Source organism: Leptonychotes weddellii, chromosome 8 (assembly GCF_054177405.1).
Source record: "Leptonychotes weddellii isolate Sample4059 chromosome 8, ASM5417740v2, whole genome shotgun sequence".
NCBI lineage: Eukaryota > Metazoa > Chordata > Mammalia > Carnivora > Phocidae > Leptonychotes > Leptonychotes weddellii.
This window is the reverse complement of record NC_138376.1, coordinates 56,032,426-56,054,733: the sequence shown is the minus strand read 5'-3', so window position 1 is coordinate 56,054,733 and position 22,308 is coordinate 56,032,426. Positions and strand designations below refer to the sequence as shown.

The 22,308-nt window shown below is 34.4% G+C and overlaps 1 protein-coding gene across 2 annotated transcripts in view; it reads right to left on the bottom strand.

The window, feature by feature from the left end:
• The window catches only part of MYO6 (myosin VI), a 142,565-nt gene that overhangs the window by 17,269 nt on the left and 102,988 nt on the right, over nt 1-22,308 (bottom strand). For both annotated transcript variants that reach the window (XM_081828566.1, XM_081828567.1), the window contains exons 17-27: nt 19,803-19,898; nt 19,342-19,515; nt 15,698-15,736; nt 14,033-14,126; nt 8,094-8,224; nt 7,921-7,998; nt 5,667-5,796; nt 3,779-3,869; nt 2,848-2,998; nt 1,156-1,364; nt 427-505 (exon numbers count right to left, since the gene is read on the bottom strand). In XM_081828566.1, the coding sequence (XP_081684692.1) occupies nt 427-505; nt 1,156-1,364; nt 2,848-2,998; nt 3,779-3,869; nt 5,667-5,796; nt 7,921-7,998; nt 8,094-8,224; nt 14,033-14,126; nt 15,698-15,736; nt 19,342-19,515; nt 19,803-19,898 (1,272 nt within the window). The remainder of the gene's footprint in view (nt 1-426; nt 506-1,155; nt 1,365-2,847; nt 2,999-3,778; nt 3,870-5,666; nt 5,797-7,920; nt 7,999-8,093; nt 8,225-14,032; nt 14,127-15,697; nt 15,737-19,341; nt 19,516-19,802; nt 19,899-22,308) is intronic.

The window sequence follows — 22,308 nt, the reverse complement described above, 5'->3', positions numbered from 1 at the left end:
AAGTTATAAAATTACAATTATGTTTTAAGTGAATATTCATTTGACTTTCCCCTAAGTATAATAACAATAACAACAAACTAATATTTATTGAACTGGGCACTCAGGTTCTAAGTGCTTTAAACATATGTCAACTCATTTAATGCTCACAACTATCATTTATCCCCATTCCACAGAGAAAAAAACTGTAGCCCACAGTCACTCACTGTGACTTGTGTAATGTCACAATTTCTATCACTGATAGAGCCTGGATCTGAATCCGCTTCCCTAGTTCCAAAGTCCCTCCCATAACCACTTCAGAAAATGCCTTTTGTCTCTGGGGTAAATCAAAGACAGCTTATGTAGCAAATCAAAATTTTTGTCAACTTCTTTTGTTCTATAATTTTGTAGATTCTGTTTTGAAAGAAATTTAGTCTAATAATTATATACCTGAATACGTTTTTCATCATCTTCCCTTTTCTTTCTCTCTTCTTCTTCTTGCTTTCTCTTTGCTTCCATCTCAAGTTTCCTAACAAAAAATAGAAAACTCCTCAAAAATTTAATAGAAAGTAAGAACAACTTCAGAAGGCAATTTAACTATTAATAAACAGAGGTTACAGAATGGGGACTTAAATCAACCTCCTGGCTATATACATTATCAGTTTACTTTGAAAAAAACAAAATCTAACTCTACTGACAGTAATTCTTCTGTAATAAATAAAAACAAATACAATGATATTCTATAACCTTTAAATCTGTTAGATTAACTTGGTTATAAGGCCCACCTGCAAGGTCCTGATACATGTGTCTCCCTCTCCTTCTTCTCCAGTTAAACAACCCTTACACTCCTGTTTGCCCTATGGTGGCAACCTTCCAAAAAGTTATCAGTCTCAAAAATGCAGAAAAGAAGAAGTGCCTTTTTTCTTGCTTATAAAATAGTAACAAGTCACAGCTTTAAAAAGAAGTTAAGAAATCCTCAGGTGTTAAGAGTATAACCAAAATTCAGATTATAGTTAAAATCATTATGTTATTATAAAATGAACTTTTCTCTATTTTTAAACTAATTCTAAAATTCTTGTTTTAAAATAAGAATATCACTTTTAAAAATAAGAAAATTCATCAACACCAAGAATTCACTATTCTGTTAAGTTTCTAATTCAAAACAATATAAATCCTTACATCCGCCTTTCCTCCTCTTCCTTTCTTCGACGTTGTTCATCTTCTTCACGCCTTTTTCTTTCTTTTTCCATTTCTTCTTGGATACGCCTCAGCCTTTCTGCTTCCTCTTCCTGCTGTTTTTTTCTCTGTAATGCACTGAGAAGTTCCTCTGAGCTTTTAACTAGTGCATCATATTCTCTCTGTATTTGTTCCCTCGTCATCATAGTGGACTTAAAAACAAAATAATAAACATGTACTTAAAAATTATCTTCTGTTGTACAATGCGAATATACTGAACGCTACTGAATTATATATTTAAAAATGGTTAATATGGTAAATTTAATGTCATACTTTTATCACAATAAAAAAATACATATATACAGAAAAGACTGGAAAAGTTGGTAAGCAATAAGGCCATTATCTTTGTTATACTATTTATACATTAAATAATGTTCAAAAAAATTTTTAAGTTATCTCTGCAAATATTTCAATCTATTTCCAAGTAATCAAATATCTAAGGTGTACTGTAGATGAAGTAACATACTATAGTTGAAAATAATGCTTTAAGGAAGGATTTGCTAATTTTGCTTTTGTTTACAATTCTTTAATAATAATGTTCAAGTAGTACCTAAAGAATATTTAAGAAATTACTAAAGACACCAAAATTATTGGATGGTATTCCTAAGTGAGCCTTCAAAAAATGTGGCTGGGTTGATGTTCATCGATAATACCACACACACAATGGCTACTGACAGATTTGTGAAATCAGTTAAGTTTATCTCCAAAGCATTTTCATTCTTCTCTTGAACTTCTTTTTCCATTCTCCCTCCAAGATTTACCACTGTCTACATAAAATATCTGCAGATAATATGATAAAAAGAGAGTTGTAGAGCCCATACAACTGCACTGACTTATGGATGAGAAAAACATTAAGACCCTAAAATATAGCAGAAAAAGGTTTGAATAAACATGTACTATAATTAACAAGCAAGCATACCAAAGACAGTTTCAGTCCCACTGGTATTTAAATAAATGAAAATCAAGACAAAAAAAAGAGGCCCATTATTTTTTCCCTAAAAAACTTGAGGGAAAATTAATTGCTAAGTTCAAAACAGCTAAGTAGTTCATGATATAACCAATATAAAGATAATGTAGTAACAGGAACAAGACATAACATAACAATAGGGGCACAAAATTAAATTGTGAGGAGAACCATACAAACGTGCATCTAAAAAAAGACTGGACAGTGACTATGCAACAGTATGATAGCTGAATGTGTTATTGTTGAGGCTTAAAGGGTTTTGGTGGTTTTCTCCAAATTTTCCATAATATTACATTACTTTTATAATTTGAAAATTAGTTTCTGAAGGTAAAAAAGATGAAACAAATTAAAATAACTTGCATTACTCCTGTCTCAGTAATGAGTATAAAAGCTTACTAACAGAGTATAGTATTTTAGTTACTATTTTGGGTGGGAAGGAGGACTTTCCTAACAGATGAAACTGCATAAAAATTATCTTTTTATAGTTTTTTGCTATAAAAATTTTCAAACACAGAGTACAGAGAACAATATAATGAGAATCACTCGCCATCACGGAGACTCAAAACATGCAACATTTGTATTTTTTTAAAAAAGACATTTTTTCTATAAAATTCAATACCAATAACAAAATATATTAAAAAAAAAAAGCCATTTGGATTAAAATTACATACCTTAATTTTGGCCATTAAAGCATCAATAGAAATTTCAAGGTCCTTGACCTGTTTATTCACCTCTGGTTTTCCATCTTTCAACGCACTTACTACTTCATTAAATTTATCAAGTCGTTTTTTCAGTGTGCCCACCTTAACCAGGCCATCGATGCTGTAAAGATAATACTTCATCAGAGTTTAAATTCACCTTTTAATGCTATGCATACATTTTTCATCTTAATAAAATGCTAAACATATTGCTAAATGGAGTATTTCACTTCTGTTTTCATAATATCCAGGATTCCCTTTTTTAGATCTCTTGTTGAAGGTAAAAAAGAAATAATCAAGTATGGATGTGAATGACCTTGATGCCTATCAGTAACATTTTAGCCTTCTATATTTACACTGAAAAACTTGAGAATTTTAATTATAGAAAAACTTAAAAGAGTTATCTAATCTCTTTAAAAAGGTTTAAGGATTACCAGTTATTCAGGACTCTAAGTTTAAAAGGTCTAAATTAATAAGACTCAAAAATAAAGACTAAATTTACAGTGAGACAATATAATTCCAAAGATAATCTTGCAAATTATGGTGAAAACATTAATGAGTTTTTTTAAAAACAACACCAATTTGACATTTATCAAGAAACTCAAGATACTAAAATGATCAGAATAAAAGAGCTTCTTTTAGCCATTTCAACCTTTTATAGTGTTTACATTTTTGTAAGCTACTTCAAATCCTTTTGTAGCATGAGGCAAGTAATAAAATAATGAATTAGTTAATTAATTTCAAGTACATAATATAAAATCACAGATAATATGCCTTTTTACAAAGAACATGAGAAAGGAGAAAACTCTAAGAGCATCCAAACTGCTCTTCATTATGACTTTATAGCCATTTTATATTAGGGTAAGTAGGTTTAGTAGGATTCTTTAGGCACTATTCATCTTACCGAGGTTTGTGTCTCCTTTTGCAAAGCCACATTCGAATAGTTTTTTGCATTTTAATGCAGGCTTCAGCTCGGTATTTTATTTTGTTTTTCACTATGTGTAAGAGGAAAATACAATGATAGACAATTATTCAGTTTAAATCAGGCATATCATATTCTTAAAAAGCACTCATTTCCACAAAGCCATTTTCAAGAAACATGAAATTGTGATGAACATCTTATACCCAATAAGAAATCAGGAAGTTTAACATTTCCTTAATTCCTTACATTTCTTAAAAAAAAAAAAAAAAGTACATCATGTGTGTGGCTAGATTTACATTTTAAATGTTATTTCCTTATTATGTAACACTATTGCTTCCCAAACTGTCCTAGGAAATACTGGTCTATTAAATGTTACCAGGTCTGTCTTGGAAAAAAAAAAAAAAAAAGGATTTACTTGTCAAATGAATTTAGGAAAAGCTATACACTATACCTCCTTTAGGAGATTCACAATGAACATACGTAGCGAAGCCTCTGAGAGCCCTACCAGTAAAGGAATCTATTTAACTTCAGTTACCCAGAACATACTACACTAATCTTACCTTGAAACATTTTTTTCAGAACTTCCCTAAACATCCTACAAAGATCCTGTCTGGTTATTAATTTCACCACTGCACAACACAATCCACAAATGGTGTAGCACAGATAATTTAAATATAGTGTGTTTTCTATCATAATGCAATGTATAAAGCTGAAAGCACTGAACTATAGTGACAAATGTGTTTATATTTTACTTGGAAAACTATGGGAAAAAGAGCTTTTGTTATTTTTCTTTCTTATAGCTTTCTTTTTATCTATATCCACAATTGTCTAACAAAAGACCTCAATAATAATCTCTGCATGGTCCCTTTTGGTTAAGTCAAAGGGATTTTATTTTTCTATTAATAAGGTATATCTTACTTAATCCTTTTTGAGTGCCTAGCACTGGCAAGTGGGGAGGTGGGAGGGACAATTATAAATTTAATCAAGTTACTGACAGTAATCCTATACAATTAAATATTTGCCACAGACCCTCAGGTAACCCAAAAGCATTCTGTCTCTAATCCTTGTTTTGGGCAGAGATAAACAGTGGCTATGACCTAGCAGAGACACACAAAGAAGTAGCTCAGTCCAGTGTGTCAGAGAGAACAGGGTCTAAAAGAGCATGGCAGGAGAAGAGGCTAGAAAGGGAAGCTGAAACCCCATTTCATGGGGTCTTGAAAGACATTCTAAGACTTCGCCCTATATTAAAGGAAAGCCTTAATAAAAGGCTTTTAGTCTAGAAAGAAATTCTGGGAAGAGAATTCCCAGGAAGCTGAGAAAACCCAGTTTGGGAGCTACTGAAGTTATTATGTGAGTGGGGAAGTCGGGTACCACTAAGACCCTGGCAATAAAGAGGAAAGAATGTACAGTATTTGGAGGAGGAATCAACAGGATTTGTTCACTGACACGATTTCAGGGACAAGAAAGGAGAGACAATTACAATCTTGAAATTTCTGGTGTGTGAACTGGTGATGCCATGCAGGCGGAAAGAGAAAAGTTCTGGCTTCAGTCTGAGAGACTGGGAGATGATGTGGAGGGAGGGAGAGGAATCAAGACCATGAGTTCTGTTTCTGTTTTGTTTAGGACATGATGAAATTAATTCTCCCGTAACATACCTGGATAGGAAGATAAGTAACAGACACAAAAAATATTTTCTAAATATTTACCATGCACACTACATGGAGGTGTTACATGGAACCAGGAACACAGCCCGAAGAAGCAAAGTAGTCCCTGCGGCCCAGCACTCACCACTGTGACAACTACATAAAATTCCACAAACCAATTCATTTCCAAAATAATTACAGATCTTGATGTGAAAGAAAACACCTACATTTGATGACTGAGAGTGAGCACCACTGAACTTTCTTCCAGCGACTGCAGATAAGCCAGTGATTGACTCTTTTAACCAATTCTGCTAAATGATCAGGGTCAGACTTCATAATCTGATCAAATTCTGCAAACTAGGAAATGAAATAATTTAGCATCAATATCAAAAGATAAATGTGTTTAAACACACAGAGATACAAAATAACTAGAAGTCAAGTCCAAAATCTAACTTCCTGGAAATGATCACAAACCAATTACAGACACAAGTCTCAGCAAATTCAAACATATCTGGCTATATTTTGCTGCTTTTCTCTTCCTTCCTTCAGCACCCTTTTTTGGAGGGGTAAGAGGGCGTTACTCATTACTAGTTAGCAGATTCAATAACAAAGGTAGAAAAAATCTTAAATGCAATTACAGATGGTTGGCAAAAAAGTTTTACTGAGAAAAGAATGATAAAAGGGCTAATATGTTTCTGAATTGGTTCATCCACATACTTAGATAGCTGTATACAGTTTCCGACAAGTGAAGGTCAGCTATATAATAAAATCAGGTACCTCTAAAACTACTGACTCTCCCAACCTCTATCCCTATTTTGGTCAGGTATAAGAAATTGCTACTAAGAGACAGACAATACAAATAAAACAGCTATTAGGCTACTAAAAAATAAAATGCATTATTTCCACAACTTACCACCAAATTATATAATGATTTCTATCGTTTATCAAATATCTCACTACAATATATTGAGGATGTCCACACCTATCAATACAAAGCTTCTTATAATTAAAATTAAAAGTAACATAACAAGATTAAAGATCTTTGAAAACCTGCCTTAGGCTTTCAACATATTCTTCTGCTTAATTTTTCTCAGGGCAAATAAGACCAAGTGTTTTCTCAGGTTATTAATTCTAAGATTATTACTATAGCCCTGAAATAAGAGAAATGTTGAATTTATGATAAATATGTATGATTACAGCTAAGTCACCTATGAATATATACTTGCTTTTTTTTCTTTTATACAAGAAATGGTATGGGTCCTCTGCAGTAAAAATATTCAAAGGGAAGTATTACATAGATTTTTATCTCATGCCCAAAAATATGAAATCAGATTTATTATCATTAATCTAGCCTTCAACGCAGTAGAGATATTTATTAATGATATTGCTAAGTCAAACAAGTATAGTTGGCTATTATATAATATTATATAATTACAGTTGTGTTTAAAATTATGAGGATGCTATTATTCAATCAATATTAACAAAGTTAGGAATGGTGAAAATATTACAAACAGATTGTGAATAGCATTTAGGTGTTTTTGTTTTGTACATATTTGTTATGAAATACTCTATAAGTCAGTCTTATAATTTAGTACAGAAATCTATAAATACAAAAACTATGGGTTAGCCTAATTATGTTACATACAAAAGTATTTATACATTCATTCATTCTGGGGTTTGACAGAAGTGGACACAAACTTCAGTCCAATTTCCTATACCTTATACATCTATCATATGCCAATAAAACTTGTTCTTACAACGAAGACTCAAAAGTACTGTGAAATTTTTAATTCTTGAACACTGAATTAATATGTTTTAGAAAAGCTTTCCGTAAGTATTTTCTGGTAGAGGCGTCTGGCTGGCTCAGTCGGTAGAGCATGTGACTCTTGATCTCAGGATTTTAAGTTCAAGCCCCACACTGGGCATGGGGCCTACTTAAAAAAATTAATTAATTAAATACAATAAATTAAAAAAAATAAATTAGTAAGTATTTTCTGGTTAATCCTTATTTAAGCAAAAAATCCAATTAAGCAAAGCTCTGATTCCAGTACTTCCAAATGTGAAATAAAAGTTGTAAAACTTGTACAAAATATTACACATTGTAAAGATTTTTTTTTTTAATTTATTTATTTATTTGAGAGAAAGAGAGAGAGACAGAGAAACAGCATGAGAGGGGAGAGGGTCAGAGGGAGAAGCAGGCTCCCCGCTGAGCCGGAAGCCCGATGTGGGACTCAATCCCAGGACTCCAGGATCACGACCTGAGCCGAAGGCAGTTGCTTAACCAACTGAGCCACCCAGGCGCCCAAAAAATATTACACACTGTAAACACACAAGTAGGGAAACTGTGTATGTGACACACACACGCATACTGTTAGTGATCATATAATTCACGAATCACACAAGTCACTAAACACTTAAAAATACGCATTGACTCCAACTAACCATATTCATCATGTTAAAGTTTAAAATAAAATTATTTACCTTGCCAGGTCTAAAAAATACTTTCGTTAACCCAAACTTGTAGTCAACTTCATTTAAGCCCAAAGCTTTAAAAAGAGCCTGAAAAATGAAAGTTCAAAAGTTAAATGCCAAATAGTAGTTAGTAAGAAAGATAGTTCATAGCTAAGAAATTTCAACTTAGGCAGTATTTGTACCTTACAAAACAGTCTTGGGTCTAATCTTGCAAGTTTATCTGGCATATACTTTTTATACATGTTGTAGAGTTCATGAAAGGAAGCTCGTGATGGGAAACCACCCTGCATTAAGTCCAAAACAGACACCATACCTAGATTCGTAAACAAACACAAATTATTGCCAATCTCTGTACAGAAGTCCAAAAATAACTTGTGAATGATCTAACAATTTTACAAATTAATGTTTAGAAAGGGGCAATTTACAGGAATCACCAACAATGAAATATTACAGAGGGAATATCATATTCATATTCAGTATGTACCAACTTACCCACTACCTAAAACTATTGTAGCAAATTTCATCAAAAATCAGTTGACTATTTTCTAGGGACAAATTACTGGTCCCTAGAAAGCTCAAATCTGGTTTGTTTCTTTTTTCTGCTAGAAACCTCTGTCACAATCAATAGCATATGAGGTAGAGGCCTGCATTAAGCCACATTCCCAGTCCTGAGGTTAATTCTAGAACAAGATTCCTGATAGAGTCTCCAAGAAGTAGTCACACACATTCCCAAATTCTCACCTATGCTTACACAAAGCAAAAGAAAAAGAAAGGAGAGCTCACTATTTCATTGTAAAGATCCACTTCCACTCACCTCTCAAAGAAACTAGCCTATTTGGGAGAAAGAGTCTATAGAATGAATATCTTTAGTATAACTCTAGTAGATGGTTAATTTGAGCCTTGAGTCAGTATGAACTTTTCATGTCAGGAAAAGTATGAAGTAGTCAGGGGAAGGCTCAACAACTATAGATAATGCCAGTACTTTTATTTATAAAAAAAGACCTGGGTTTCACTCTCTGGGACTTTCAAATCAATAGGACAAATGGCCAGCCATTTAGAGAACAAACATAACACTGGATCCCTGTTTCATTCCTTATACCAAAATAAATTCCTGGTGGTCAAAAATTTAAATTAGCAAAATGAAACTATAAAATGTGTTTTTAAATGAGTGGATGTTTATTTTGCAATAATCTCATAGGAAAGATATATTTTCTAGGCAGTCAGATTGAATTTTAACCTATCAGAATTTTAACCTATTGAATTTTAACCTTCCTGGCAAAGGTATAAAAGACCAATAGCACTCAGGGTTGATGACAGTGAAAGAAAACACACACATATACTACTGGTGGGGAAAGTAAACCACTGCAACAATTTTGGATGGCAATTTGGAAATATTTATCCCCTTGACTCAGTACTTTCTACTTCTTTGAACCTATCCTACAATTTGTCATACATGTGGACAAAGATATGCATAGAGAATGCACATGTGTCCACTGGGTCACTGTAATGGGAAAAAAAAACAGAAATAACTTAAATATCAATTAAATTAAGTTATAATCATATGGTAGAATACGATGTATTCATTAAAAAGAATAGGGGAGAGATTTAACCAGTATACGAAATATATCCAAAACAGAATTAAGTAGTCACCCCTGAGAAATGAGACTTTTTACTTATATTATTCTGTACTATTTGATTTTTGTTAGAGTCAACTAAATAACTCTTGTAATTTTTAATACTAATTAATGAAGCACATAAAGGCAATCATTCCTATGGAAAGAAATATCTAAAACTAAATCTAATTAGTTCTGGGCTCCGCTTGGAGAAATTAAAGGTTTGACTGGTATCGTTATAATTCTTGTCCATTTATATCAAATAAACAAGTCCCCTTGGGAATGTACACATCTGCCACCTCTGAGTCTCTTGGCTTGCCCTATAGCTGAAGACAACATATGAACTGGCTCACAAAAGTTCATTAAGAATATCATGAAGCTTAACAAATTGCCAAGCCTGGGGCTGCTTTCTCAGCACTTGAAGCTAATTTACGCTAAAGACCTTTCAACACTTAAAAAATAAAAATAAAAATCACCAAACCAAGTACTCTTCCTTCTAGAAATTTCCATGCCCTGGCTCCTTCTCCGGGAGTCTGGTGAGGGGCTTGTTGGTGCAGCCTGGCTGGTTACACTCAGAACCCTCTTTGTTGCCACAGACAGGCAGCATAACCCCAAGGTTACAGAGGAAGAACATCTGCCTTCTCTTACCTTCCCCTACTTTGCCCTGGTGTTGGCTGATCAGAAGATAGTAATTTTAGTAAAAGATGTTCTAAATGAATTAATTGTCCTTAATTTGGAAAAAAATAATGAAAATGGAAAGGCAATGTAGAATTCAAATCTTAAATGCCTTTATTTTAGAAAGCTTCATAAATATTTTTATTTCTATCAGTTTTTGGTATTTTTTTATTTTTCTCATTACCTGGCCACATGACTAGAACTAATTCTATATCATTTTACTATTTTTTTTTTAAGATTTTATTTATTTATTCGACAGAGAGAGAGACAGCAAGAGAGGGAACACAGCAGGGGGAGTGGGAGAGGGAGAAGCAGGCTTCCTGCTGATCAGGGAGCCTGATGCGGGCTCTATCCCAGGACCCTGGGATCATGACCTGAGCCAAAGGCAGATGCTTAACCGACTGAGCCACTCAGGTGCCCCCATTTTACTATTATCATTACTTAAAAAAAATCAAACTACTATGAATTGGTGTCATCTATTAAATTGCCAACACATCTTAATATACTGAAATAAACCGCTTAACTGAAAGAGAAATCCTAGCTAAAGCATCTGTAACCCCACACTCTACCCCATTTAATAGTATATTAAATTGTAAATATGCTTGACTTGCCAGGACACTAGATGCTCACTTACAAAATAAATGATTTAATATATAGGCTAAACAAACCCTGAAGAGAAATTTAAATGAGAAAAAAATCAAACTCAAAGTTAAAACTACCTGAAGAAAATATTACAAAAATACATCCATACTGGGGCACCTGGGTGGCGTAGTTCGTTAAGCATCCAACTCCTGGTTTCAGCTCAGGTTGTGATCTCAGGGTTCTGACATCCAGCCCCATGTCAGGCTCTGCACTCAGCACAGAGTCTGCTTGAGATTCTCTTTTCCTCTCATCTCTGCCCCTCCTGCTCATGCTCTCTCTCTCAAATAAATTTATTTAAAAAAAAAATCCAGGGGCACCTGGGTGGCTCAGTCGTTAAGCATCTGCCTTCGGCTCGGGTCATGGTCCCAGGGTCCTAGGATGGAGCCCCGCGTCGGGCTCCCTGCTCAGCGGGAAGCCTGCTTCTCCCTCTCCCCCTCCCCCTGCTTGTGTTCCCTCTCTTGCTGTGTCTCTCTCTGTCAAATAAATAAAATCTTAAAAAAAAAAAAAATTATTCACAAAAATAAGTCTTCATAGGTGCTAGACTGTGCATTTCACTCAACAAATATTTACTGAGTCTAGTATAAGCTCTGCACTGCTAGGAGGCATATATAAATGTGTAAGCCAAAACGGACACCGTTTCTGCCCTCAAGGGATTTATAGAGTAGAGAAAAAAATAATTATACAAATACATATAAAATTTATGACTACAATGAAAGTGTTCAGCTCCATTCAGACCTTCTTCCTGTTAGGAATATCAAGAAAGGCTTTCACAAGCAAAGGACAATCAAGCGTAGATATGCAAGATAAAAACAAAGGAGAGGCAAGAGCTTTTCAAACAGAGGAAGCAGCATGTGCACACGCCCTGTGGCAGGAGGGAATATGGAAGATTCAAGGAACCAAACAAAGGCCAGCATGGCTGAAGCAGAGATCAGAGAGAGTGGAAAAAGATGGAGCTAGGAACAAATAGGCTAGACCTTATGGGGCCTCAGAAGCTACTAGGATTTTGCTCTTTCCCCTAATAATACTCAGAAGCCATTACAGCATTCTAAGCAGTAAAAAGACATGATCAGACTTGAGTTATAAAGCAGTAATTTTGGATATATATTAAGAAGAGACGGAGAAGATGTAAGGAGAATACTTAGAAAGCTACAGCAAAAAGCCAGGTGAAAGATGGTGATAGCTTATATTAGGGAGTACTAAGACTACACTGTTTGCTAACAGAGAAGATCTTAAATACTCTCACCACAAAAAAGAACTGGTAATTATGTGATCTGATGAGACAGTTCACTAATGCCATGGGGGTAATCATTTTACAATACATAAGTGTATCAAGTCAACATGAACTTATATAATGTTATAGGTTAATTACATTTATAAATCTGGGGGGGACTCACTGTTTAGGTCACATGAGAGGGACCTGGGGAGACTTAGATAGAGAATATGTAACTATGCTGTCCAATACGGCACCCACTAGCCACGTGGTCTGTAGTTGCACTAGCCACATGTGACTATTTAAATTTTAAAAAACTAAAATTAAAATTTAAAAATCAGTCTCTAAGTCATGCCAGCCACATTTCAAGTGCTCAACAGCCACAAACACAACACAGATACAGAATATTTCCATCAACATGGAAAGTTATATCAGACAGCACTGATTAAGAGTGAGAAAGAAACTAGGCCTAACCCAAAGCCTGAAAAACTCTGACAAATAATACCCAGGTAGAAGAAGATGACCCTGCAGAGGAGTCAGGAATTACCAGAGAATTAAAAAGAAAAGCAGGGAGATGAGCTGATTCAGGAGCCAAGAAAGGATACGTGAGGGGGGACTGGTCGAGTCAAATGTTGCTGTGACATCCACTAAGATAAGGGCTGCAAAATGAACATCTGATTTAGAATCAGGGAAATCATGGGTGACCTTACCAAGAATTATTTTGTTGGACTGATCAAGGTGGAAGCTGAATTCTCTTGGGTTAAAGAGTGAGTGGAAGGCAGGAAACTGAGAAAGCAAGAATAGACTATTCTTGGCTGAAAGGGAAAAACTAGAGAACACAAAGTGAGGTGAGGTATAAGGAAGAAGCTGGAAGGGAATGTGAGTCAGGGGAATTAAGATAAGGTCTCCACATGTTTAAATGGTAATGAGAGACCACCTCAAAGGGAATGGTTCAATACACATAATCGATATTGAAGATTCCTGAGAAGGTAGGAGGGATGATTCCAAAGAACTATAATCTCAACTAAGAAGAGAGGCACTTCGACCCTCTTCATAGGAGGGAAGATAATGCAGGTAGACGGCAGTGTTTGGGAGCACATGGGTGAAGCTTTCCATCTTCCAGTAAAGAAGTGAGGCTGTCTGTTGGCAGAGACTCAGGGATTTGAGCAGAGCTGGGTGGGTGTGCCTAAAGTTTATATAGTTGTAATTTAAGAAAAAAAGTATAAAATTACAAAAGCAGGTGTAGGGCTTTCAAAGGAGCCAATCTAAATGAAGGACCCTGAAACTTAAGTGACCCTAGCTTTATAATAAATCTGACCTTGAGAGGAACAATATAAGGAGTGAGAAAGACAAGGCAGTTTAAGGAAGTATCACAAGCCTGAGATGAATCAAAAGGCAAGGAGAGGACTGAAGCCTTGGGAGAAAGTAGGGGTAGCATGGTAAGGACGGCAGATGGACATGCATGCAGTACAGGAAAACAGTGTCTGGTGCCTAAGACTTCAGTGACTGAGCAAAGTTAGAATGTGGCAGGTGAGAGATGGAGGGCAGTAGTTTAACCAAATGCACAGAAGTTCTGCAGCAGCCAAGGGCATTGTGTTTTCAATTTTTTATAAGTGGTGGAGTGAGAGCAAGGACACCAAAACCTACCTCCTGCCCCAACTACGTGGGGCATAAGAAATGAACTGCTGCCAGACTGAGAAGGCCGTCGGAAAGCAACCTACTTAAGGGAGATCTAGGTTTGCAGTTAAAGAGTTTTTATAAATTTTACTTCAATGCTGTAAAATAATTGTTTTATTTCACAATAAACTATACCCCAATATTGCTCAAATAATTTGTTAACCATGCTTTTCTTAAATCAAAAGTAAAAATCATTGCACTTAAAAACAAGATAACTGAGTTTGAAAACACTGTACATATTAAAGTGTATTTGAGCAAAGACTCCCAACACACATGTATATAAATTATAAAAATATGAAAATACCTGAACACTGAAGTTGAGACAAAATTTGGGCACCTTCAAAGTGGTGGCTTGTCATCTTTAAATTAGGTTTGATACAACGAATAAAGCTTGCACCCTAGGAAAATAAAGGTACTTTTTAAAGATAATACACAGAGAATTCTTGCTTTTCTATTTCTATGAATACCAGTAACTTCCAGACATGTTATCATTAATATTTGAACCTTTTTTAAAATAATCACTAAAGAATTTAAAACTCAATTAGATACTTTTAAAATTTCAAACTTGGAATAAATTTCTGCATTATGTACTAATATTAGAAAAATACTGGGTGCCTGGGTGGCACAGTCGGTTGGGCATCCGACAACTCTTGGTTTCGGCTCAGTTCGTGATCTTGGGGTCGTGGGATTGAGCCCCGCGTCAGGCTCCACGCTTAGCATGGAGTCTGCTTGGGATTCTCTCTCCCTTCCCCTCTGCCCCTCCCGCTCATGCTCTCTCTCTCTAAAATAAATATAACTTTAAAAAAAAAGAAAAATACTACATTTTAGATTTGAGTGCCAAAAACTATATTATTGTAAAAAGAAAAGTCTTTCATCATAAAATATTTTAACATATTTAAACAATACATTTTGCAGGCTGATATATAGGTGATTTTATTCTACATTTAAGTGTATTTATGTGCCATACTTCTGTGATAAGAAAACTGTCCTATACAAGAGAAATAAATAAAATTATGCCTCTTCAAATTTACGCCAAAGTGGGGGAAAAAAACTCCACCTTTTTCATCATTCTACTTCAAAAATATAGAGTAAGTCCTGAAGCTGCATCACTGCACATTTTAAAGTTCTATTTGTTGAACAGTATGTTTAAAAGCTTTTAAAGGCATTCATTTGGAATCAGTTATCAGATTATGTTGAATGAGACAGAAAGACTATGGATAGGTACACAATGAAACTGTTGGGTATTAAAGCGAATACACTCAACATCCAAATTACTGTTTCTTTTCAAAGTAGTCCCCTTAGAAAACTGAACAGTTATTTCAACAATGATGCTCATTGCAAACACTTTCAGAACACTTTTTAGAAATACCTTCTTCTTATAAATCACAAAAGTACTCTCCTCATTTTATAGTAGCACTATATTTGGGAGACAAAACTAAAACACCCTCCTCATCAGATTTGGTTTTTAAAGATGTTTGGTTCTTAAAAGATAAATAGTTGCAGACAATGAGGATATGTGCAAGAATCTCTTAATGGTCCCAAAAGCCAGTCTAACAATAAGTTAAGCAATAACAGCAGCAACAGAATAAATACTGGCTTTCCAAAATATAATTTTCTTAAATTAAAGACTGATTTTTTAGTATGAGGGAATTCAGTTTAAAATTAATTTCTAGTGGCGCCTGGGTGGCTCAGTTGGTTGAGCCTCTGCCTTTGACTCAGGTCATGATCCTGGAGTCCTGGGATCAAGTCCCACGTCAGGCTCCCTGCTCAACTGGGGAATCTGCTTCTCTGCCCCTCCCCTGGCTCATGCTCTCTCTCCTTCTCGCTCACTCTCTCTCAAATAAAAATAAATAAAATCTTAAAAAAATTTAATTTCTAATTATTCCAGGTTTACTGTGCTTATTTGAGTAATTACTAATAATTTAAGAGGACCATTTAAAAACCCTGGATTCTTCCTAAGTGTACTCACAGTACTTCGAAGTTTATCCAGAAGCAGATTTAATTGTGTCTGTAGAAGAAAGCAAATCACTTTATTATTTCAAAAAGCAAAAGTACACAATGTTATTAAGTTAATATTAGCTCTCCAACATTAGCAAAAAATAACATCAACATACAACACGGTACAATTTAACAACTGATACATAAATTATTTGACAGTAACATGCAAAATATGTGGCTAATATAATGCTAAGGACAATAACTTATATGACTTATACAGAACTTATATAATTAAAAGATTAAATATTAGCAATGCTAAAATATAATACATGCACACTTGCAGATGGGATGGATGAGCAAAAAGTGTACAGGCAACAAAGGAAGTAAATGAAAATACTGCGGATGCATTCCATAAGAGATTAACAGAGCAGTACTTGAATATGTAGCAAGCTGGGTGCAGTTTCTGTCACATTCCACTGAAGAATGAAGACATACTTAAAATACACATTAATGGTATGTATTGGAAATGTTTTATATAACACTTATCATAAATTAAATTGTCCTGCCTAGCTGCAGAAAACCTCTTTGTTATTTTAAAATATTTCATATTCCAATTATTTTTAAAAGCTTGAACAATCTTCTCAAAAACAACTTGACAATAAACTGACTACAGGTTACTATATTTTCCTGTTTATAACAATATTAAGTGATAATAATTTACTCTGGTTTAATAATACATTAAAATCATGTTTTGCTTTATTTCTCTGCAAAGTAAATTATGTAAAATTCTTATATCAATTTTATACTAAGATGCTTATTATACTACTCACGAAAAGATAAATTAAGATGTTGATTCTTTAATTAACATACTGGATCAAGCATAGCTATATTTAATAATAATACCAGGTAGATTGTACTGAATGCTTTCGATGAGTCAGGCACTGCTTTGAAGCTTTTCACAAGCATTATCATGTTTAATCTGCACAATTCTAATTAAGGATGTATTATTAGCCTCATTTTTCAGGTAAAAGCATTAAGGTCCAGGGAGATAAATTACTTGACTAAGATCACGGAACTAGTAATGGTAAAGCCAAAATTCCAACACAGGCCTAATAAAGTTCATTCTCTTACCCACGATACTACAGTATACTTCAGGTATCAGAGGGTTAAGTTATAAAAATGGAGTGAATTTCCCACTGGATTAAAAAAATACAGTCATACCCCACTTATCTGGTTGACTGAGTTCTGACAACTTTTATCAATCTGGATCACCAAATAACTGAAAAGCAAGTACAAGAGCCACTAATTTAAAAAGAAAACTGTCACAACATCCATGCCTCTTAATCCATAAACTAAGCAAAGCGTTCTCCAAAAAAATGGAGATAAGAGTAGACGCAGCAAAAATAAACTTGAGAGAAGAGGGAAGAATGTCAATTACCAAGGAAGCAGTCAATGACCATAAGGTATAAAGATAAAGTTTTATGAAACTCACGCTTTATTTGTATTTTATTTTTATTTTAAAGCACACATTTATGTACATAATAGAGTAAGATTTCCATCAAAAAGGATTATTTTTCTAAAACACTAACAGTAAAAGGGTTATGTTTCAAAAACCTGAAAATGTTACTTTTCAGTAGAGAACTTCTGGTTCTCAGAAATGATGGATAACTGAAGTCTTACTGTAAATGTTAGCCTCTTTTGTTTTATTGCTTTACATAACTTGAATTTAACAAGCTATTCTACTATATTTTAAATTAAGAATTATTAATACTAAGACAAATACCATGTGGTTTCATTCATATGTGGAATATAAAACAGGGCAGAGGACTGTAGGGGAAGGGAGGGAAAACTGAATGGAAGTATCAGAGAGGGAGAAAAACCATGAGAGACTTTTAACTATAGGAAACAAACTGAGGGTTGCTAGAGGGGAGGTGGGTAGGGGGATGGGGTAACTGGGTGATGGGCATTAAGGAGGACACGTGATGTAATGAAAACTGGGTGTTATACACAACTGATGGATTACTGAACACTACATTTGAAACTAATGATGTACTATATGTTGGCTAATTGAATTTAAATTAAAAAATAGAATTATTAATACTTCATTTCAAAGTACCTCATAAACACATTTTTGAAATTTTATTATTAATAATATCACTCAATTATAGGTTTTAGCAGTTTAATATGCAAAATATATCCTATTGCTCATAAGCAATATTTAGGCATTTCAAGTCTCAACATAATACTTTAATTTAAAGAATTTTAAGAATGTTTTTGTTTTTATTTATATTGTCTAAAATTTCAAGTATGTTCTTACCAGCAATACTACTATAATACTACAGTATGAAAACAGTAATAGCCATTTCATTTAGGCTAATATACTATTTTAAACTAATCTGCTATCATATGTCTACTGAGGAATTTCAGAGTATCAAAATAAGATGAAAAAATATTGCTCAAGAGATTTAGGAACTCATAATTAATGAATATATAACTTATAACAAAGTTAAAGACTTTTTATTCAATTACCTGAAAAGTATTATATGCTTTCTCTTATATTTATATTTACTTTTTAAAAAATCTAGCTTTATAAACATGATTTTATCAAGTTCGTTATTTAGAGCCCATTTCAATCTACAAGGGATTTCAGGAGGCTTACACTGTTATTATTATAGTACTCTCATGCTTAAACAGTTTCTAATTACATCATTTTTTAATATTTAAAATACACATAATGAAAGGCAAATGCAGAATTTTCTTGTAAATACAAGAACAGTATTTTGTGGAAATGTATAAAAGAGAAATTAATTTTATGTCTGTTCTATTTATTATAATTTTTATTCATTAAACTTATGATACAAAAGTTTTTAAATTATCTTTTTCTATGCTAAATACTCATCAATTTGAACCAATTAGTAGTGTTCCATTTCTAAGACACATCATGTGACAATTCCTTGTCAGACTTCAAAGAATAAATTTCTGATCCAAAATTAATAAAACAAGCAACATGTTCTTCAATGTTAAATAAGCAGTTTGAAGGGTTTGTCACACAAAGCACTTATCTTTTACAAAGTTATTAAAAGCTTTAATCAAATTTTAGTGTAATACGTACACCCATAAAGCACAGTGAAAGAAAACACATTGAAAATAAATTAAAAACTGAATCATTAACTTGAGACGGGCTCTTTTTAACATGGCAGCCATTCTATCAATAAGAGTCCACGAAGGTGATCATTTACCTGAAGCCCCTGGCTGTCTCTGCTTTTCCTCTCAACTCAACTAGTCCTCTCTAGCCATCCCGAGCTGGACTACTCCAGCTAAAACAAAACTGTTGAATGAGGAAGGAAACAGAAAACACATGGGAAAGAGAAGGTTTGAAGGTCACCAAACAATAGGCAGAAGCCAGAACATTAGGAGAAGCAGGTATGAATCAGATATGTTAAGCAACAAGAAAGAGCAGATTCATAAAAATGTAAGAATTTCTGTATGTTCAATCACTACACCTATTTTATGTTATTTTGTATGCAAATATCAACAATGCAGGGTCTGCTCTTGCATTTCACTCATGGGATTTTTGACAGTGATCTACATTATCCTCTGTAAAGTATAAAACAATATATTTTACTTTAAATGCAGTAAAAACAAATATCCAAATAATAAATTTAACACAAATACCTTAAATTTGTTTCCCACACTGATGAAGCTAAGTTTTCCTGCTTTTTGTTTAGTATCTCTGTTGTTATTTGTGGATGATTCAAATAATTCTCGTATAAATTTATCCCTGGATTCACATATTAAGGATTCAAGAGACATATGTAAAGCATCATTATTTTTTTCCACAAATTGGGTCTGAAAAATAAAGGAACAGGAATGATTCAGTCCATCCTATGGTAATATCCCTTGATATGGCTGTGTTCAATAGAATTTTCCAAGATGACAGAACTGTTCTATATCTGCAGTGTCCAACACAGTCACCACCAAGGTAGACACGGAGCACATGAAGTGTAGCCAGTGGACTGAGGAACTAAATTTTAAACTTTATTAAATTTAAATTGAAGTAACCAGACGTGGTTAGAGGTTAACATTCCATACAGTGCAGCTTCAACTGGTTTTCTCTTGGTAAAAGTCATACTCACTGTTTCATAGCACACTGCCCCTGCGAAATGCCTGATAATGAAGCCTTCATCATCTCTGATGTTCCTATGAATTGCCAACTTGGATTTTCTGGGTATCTGAAAAGAGTACATACATCAGTTATTAAAGTATCAAAAACATTACATAATTTCCTTTAGAAAACATCTGGGATGTGAAATACTTAAAATTATAAAGGAAATTTTCACACTTTACACAATTATACTGCCTTTGAAATATCTAATAAGGTTTGAACTACCAATGAAATCTAGCAAGTATGTGGTTATAATATCTTAGAAAAGAAAAAAGGACTAAGGCAAAAACAAACAAACAACACTGTAAGTATGCAAAGCAGCAGGCACTTTATAAAGTTAACTATCTATGTCTAAAGTAGTGGTTCTTGACCTTGATTGGCAAATTACCTGGAGAACTTTTAAACCTCCTAAACCCCATACCATTTATATCAGGTGATTCCTAGGTACAGCCAAGGTTAAGAAGCATTGTTCTAAAACACATCTGAAATCAGTACAGGACCTTTCCCACTTTTATAGCTATAACATCCTAACATGTTTATACAATGAGCCTGAATCTATTTGAAGGACACTGAATCATTTTAGGTTTATACTATAAATTATAGTATCTCATATTTAAAAGTTTCCAAAATGCCTTCACATAAAAGTATACATCTGACCCTCAAAATAACCTAAGGATAAGAAAGACAATCTCATTTAAAAATGAAAAAGCTAAGACTTTGAGAGTCTTACCAGGCTTTTTCTAGGTGAGAGAGCTAGGAGACCACAGAGCCTCTTCTCTGTGAGGTGATACACCAGCATGAGTCAGAGTGAGGGCCCTGGAGTCAAAACACCCGGCCTGATTCCCAAATCCACCACTTCCTTACTATGCTACACATGACCAGTCACTTAACCTCTCTATGTATGTCTCCTCATCTCTAGCATGGGGATACAAACAGGATCCACCTCAGAGATTATGAGGATTAAATAAAATAATTTAAGTAAAACCCTTAGATCAGTGACTAGCACATACTAAGTGTTCAACAGATGATGATTTTTTTTATTTCCAAATACAAAAAAAGTAATGTTCATAAAAATTAGAATTTACTATCTTGCTCTTGTTCTCTTTTGAGATAAGCAGCCAAAGTCCATTCTTGATGTTTTAGCTTGCTGTCCCTGTAGTTATACGTACTATATAACTCGGGGTTGTCTGAGACCCTGGTCACAATTCTGTTGACCAGCATTCAGTACTCTTGTTAAAGGTAACCATGTATCAGGCTGGTCATAACAAAGACCAGTGAACAGTGAATAAATAGGACTGGATATACATCTTCAATCACAGCAAAAGTTTTGTTGAAGATACATATTGTTTTATTTCTATCTCCACTGAAGAGAAACAGGTTCCCTATTATAAGAAATATTTAAGGATACAGAAGAACTCCAAGTCAGTGGGACAGGCGGTTGTTAAGATTCAGTCCCTAGAGAAGGTTATCAGAATTACATTGGCTTTTCAAGTAAATGCATTCAACCTATTTACCTAATATGTTCTTGATTTAGTTAATGATGTATGGAAACAAGAATACCTGTCTTCATTGACTTCAGCTCCTGAATCCATCAAAGCCCTGTCTGTTATACTAGATTACAATCTCAAAACAATAAACAGAATGGGAGGCATTTGTCACTATAAGCAGCTTCTCTTTCCTTCTTTTCCTGCCTTTCTTTCTTTGTTGTCCTCTGTAAGATAAGGCAGCACCTATCTTCCTGGATAAAATAACATCCATATTTCTCTGTGCTAATCAGTTCTTGCTGGGCACAAGGATGGAGCTTGTCCTTGTATTACCTAAAGTAATGATGGCTGAGTTGTAAAGATAAAGAGAATTAGGTGAACAAGGTGAACCTCGACAGCCACAGAGGCCAGCCTCATGCAGAAGAGCCCTACTATTCACTGCTGCAAAGATTCAAGCACAGCTCTATGACCCAACAGCAGTTCAGGGAACTAGGTCTTCTGGCCCTTTCAGAAATGCACTTCTTGGGGCGCCTGGTTGGCTCAGTCGGTTGAGCGGCTGACTCTTGGTTTAGGCTCGGGTCATGATCTCAGGGTCATGAGCTTAAGCCCCATGTCAGCCTCCGTGCTCAGCACAGAGTCTGCTTGAGATTCTCTCTCCCCCTCTCTCTGACCCTCCCCCTGCGCTCACTCTCTCTAAAATAAATAAAATCTTTAAAAAAGGGAAGAAAAAAACAAGTGAATTTCTCATTTATTTCTACAGCTCTGTGTCTGTTTTTCCCTTCAGCTAATTCTTCTACTGCTTCAGTTTCTATGCCCCTCTCTGAGTATATTTTCCATTCAAAACTCCCTAGGAATTTATCCCTGGGCTGCAAGGTTGGTTCAACATCCGCAAATCAATCAATGTGATACAATACATTAACAAAAGAAAGAACAAGAATCATATGATCCTCTCAATAGATGCAGAAAAAGCTTTTGACAAAGTACAGCATCCTT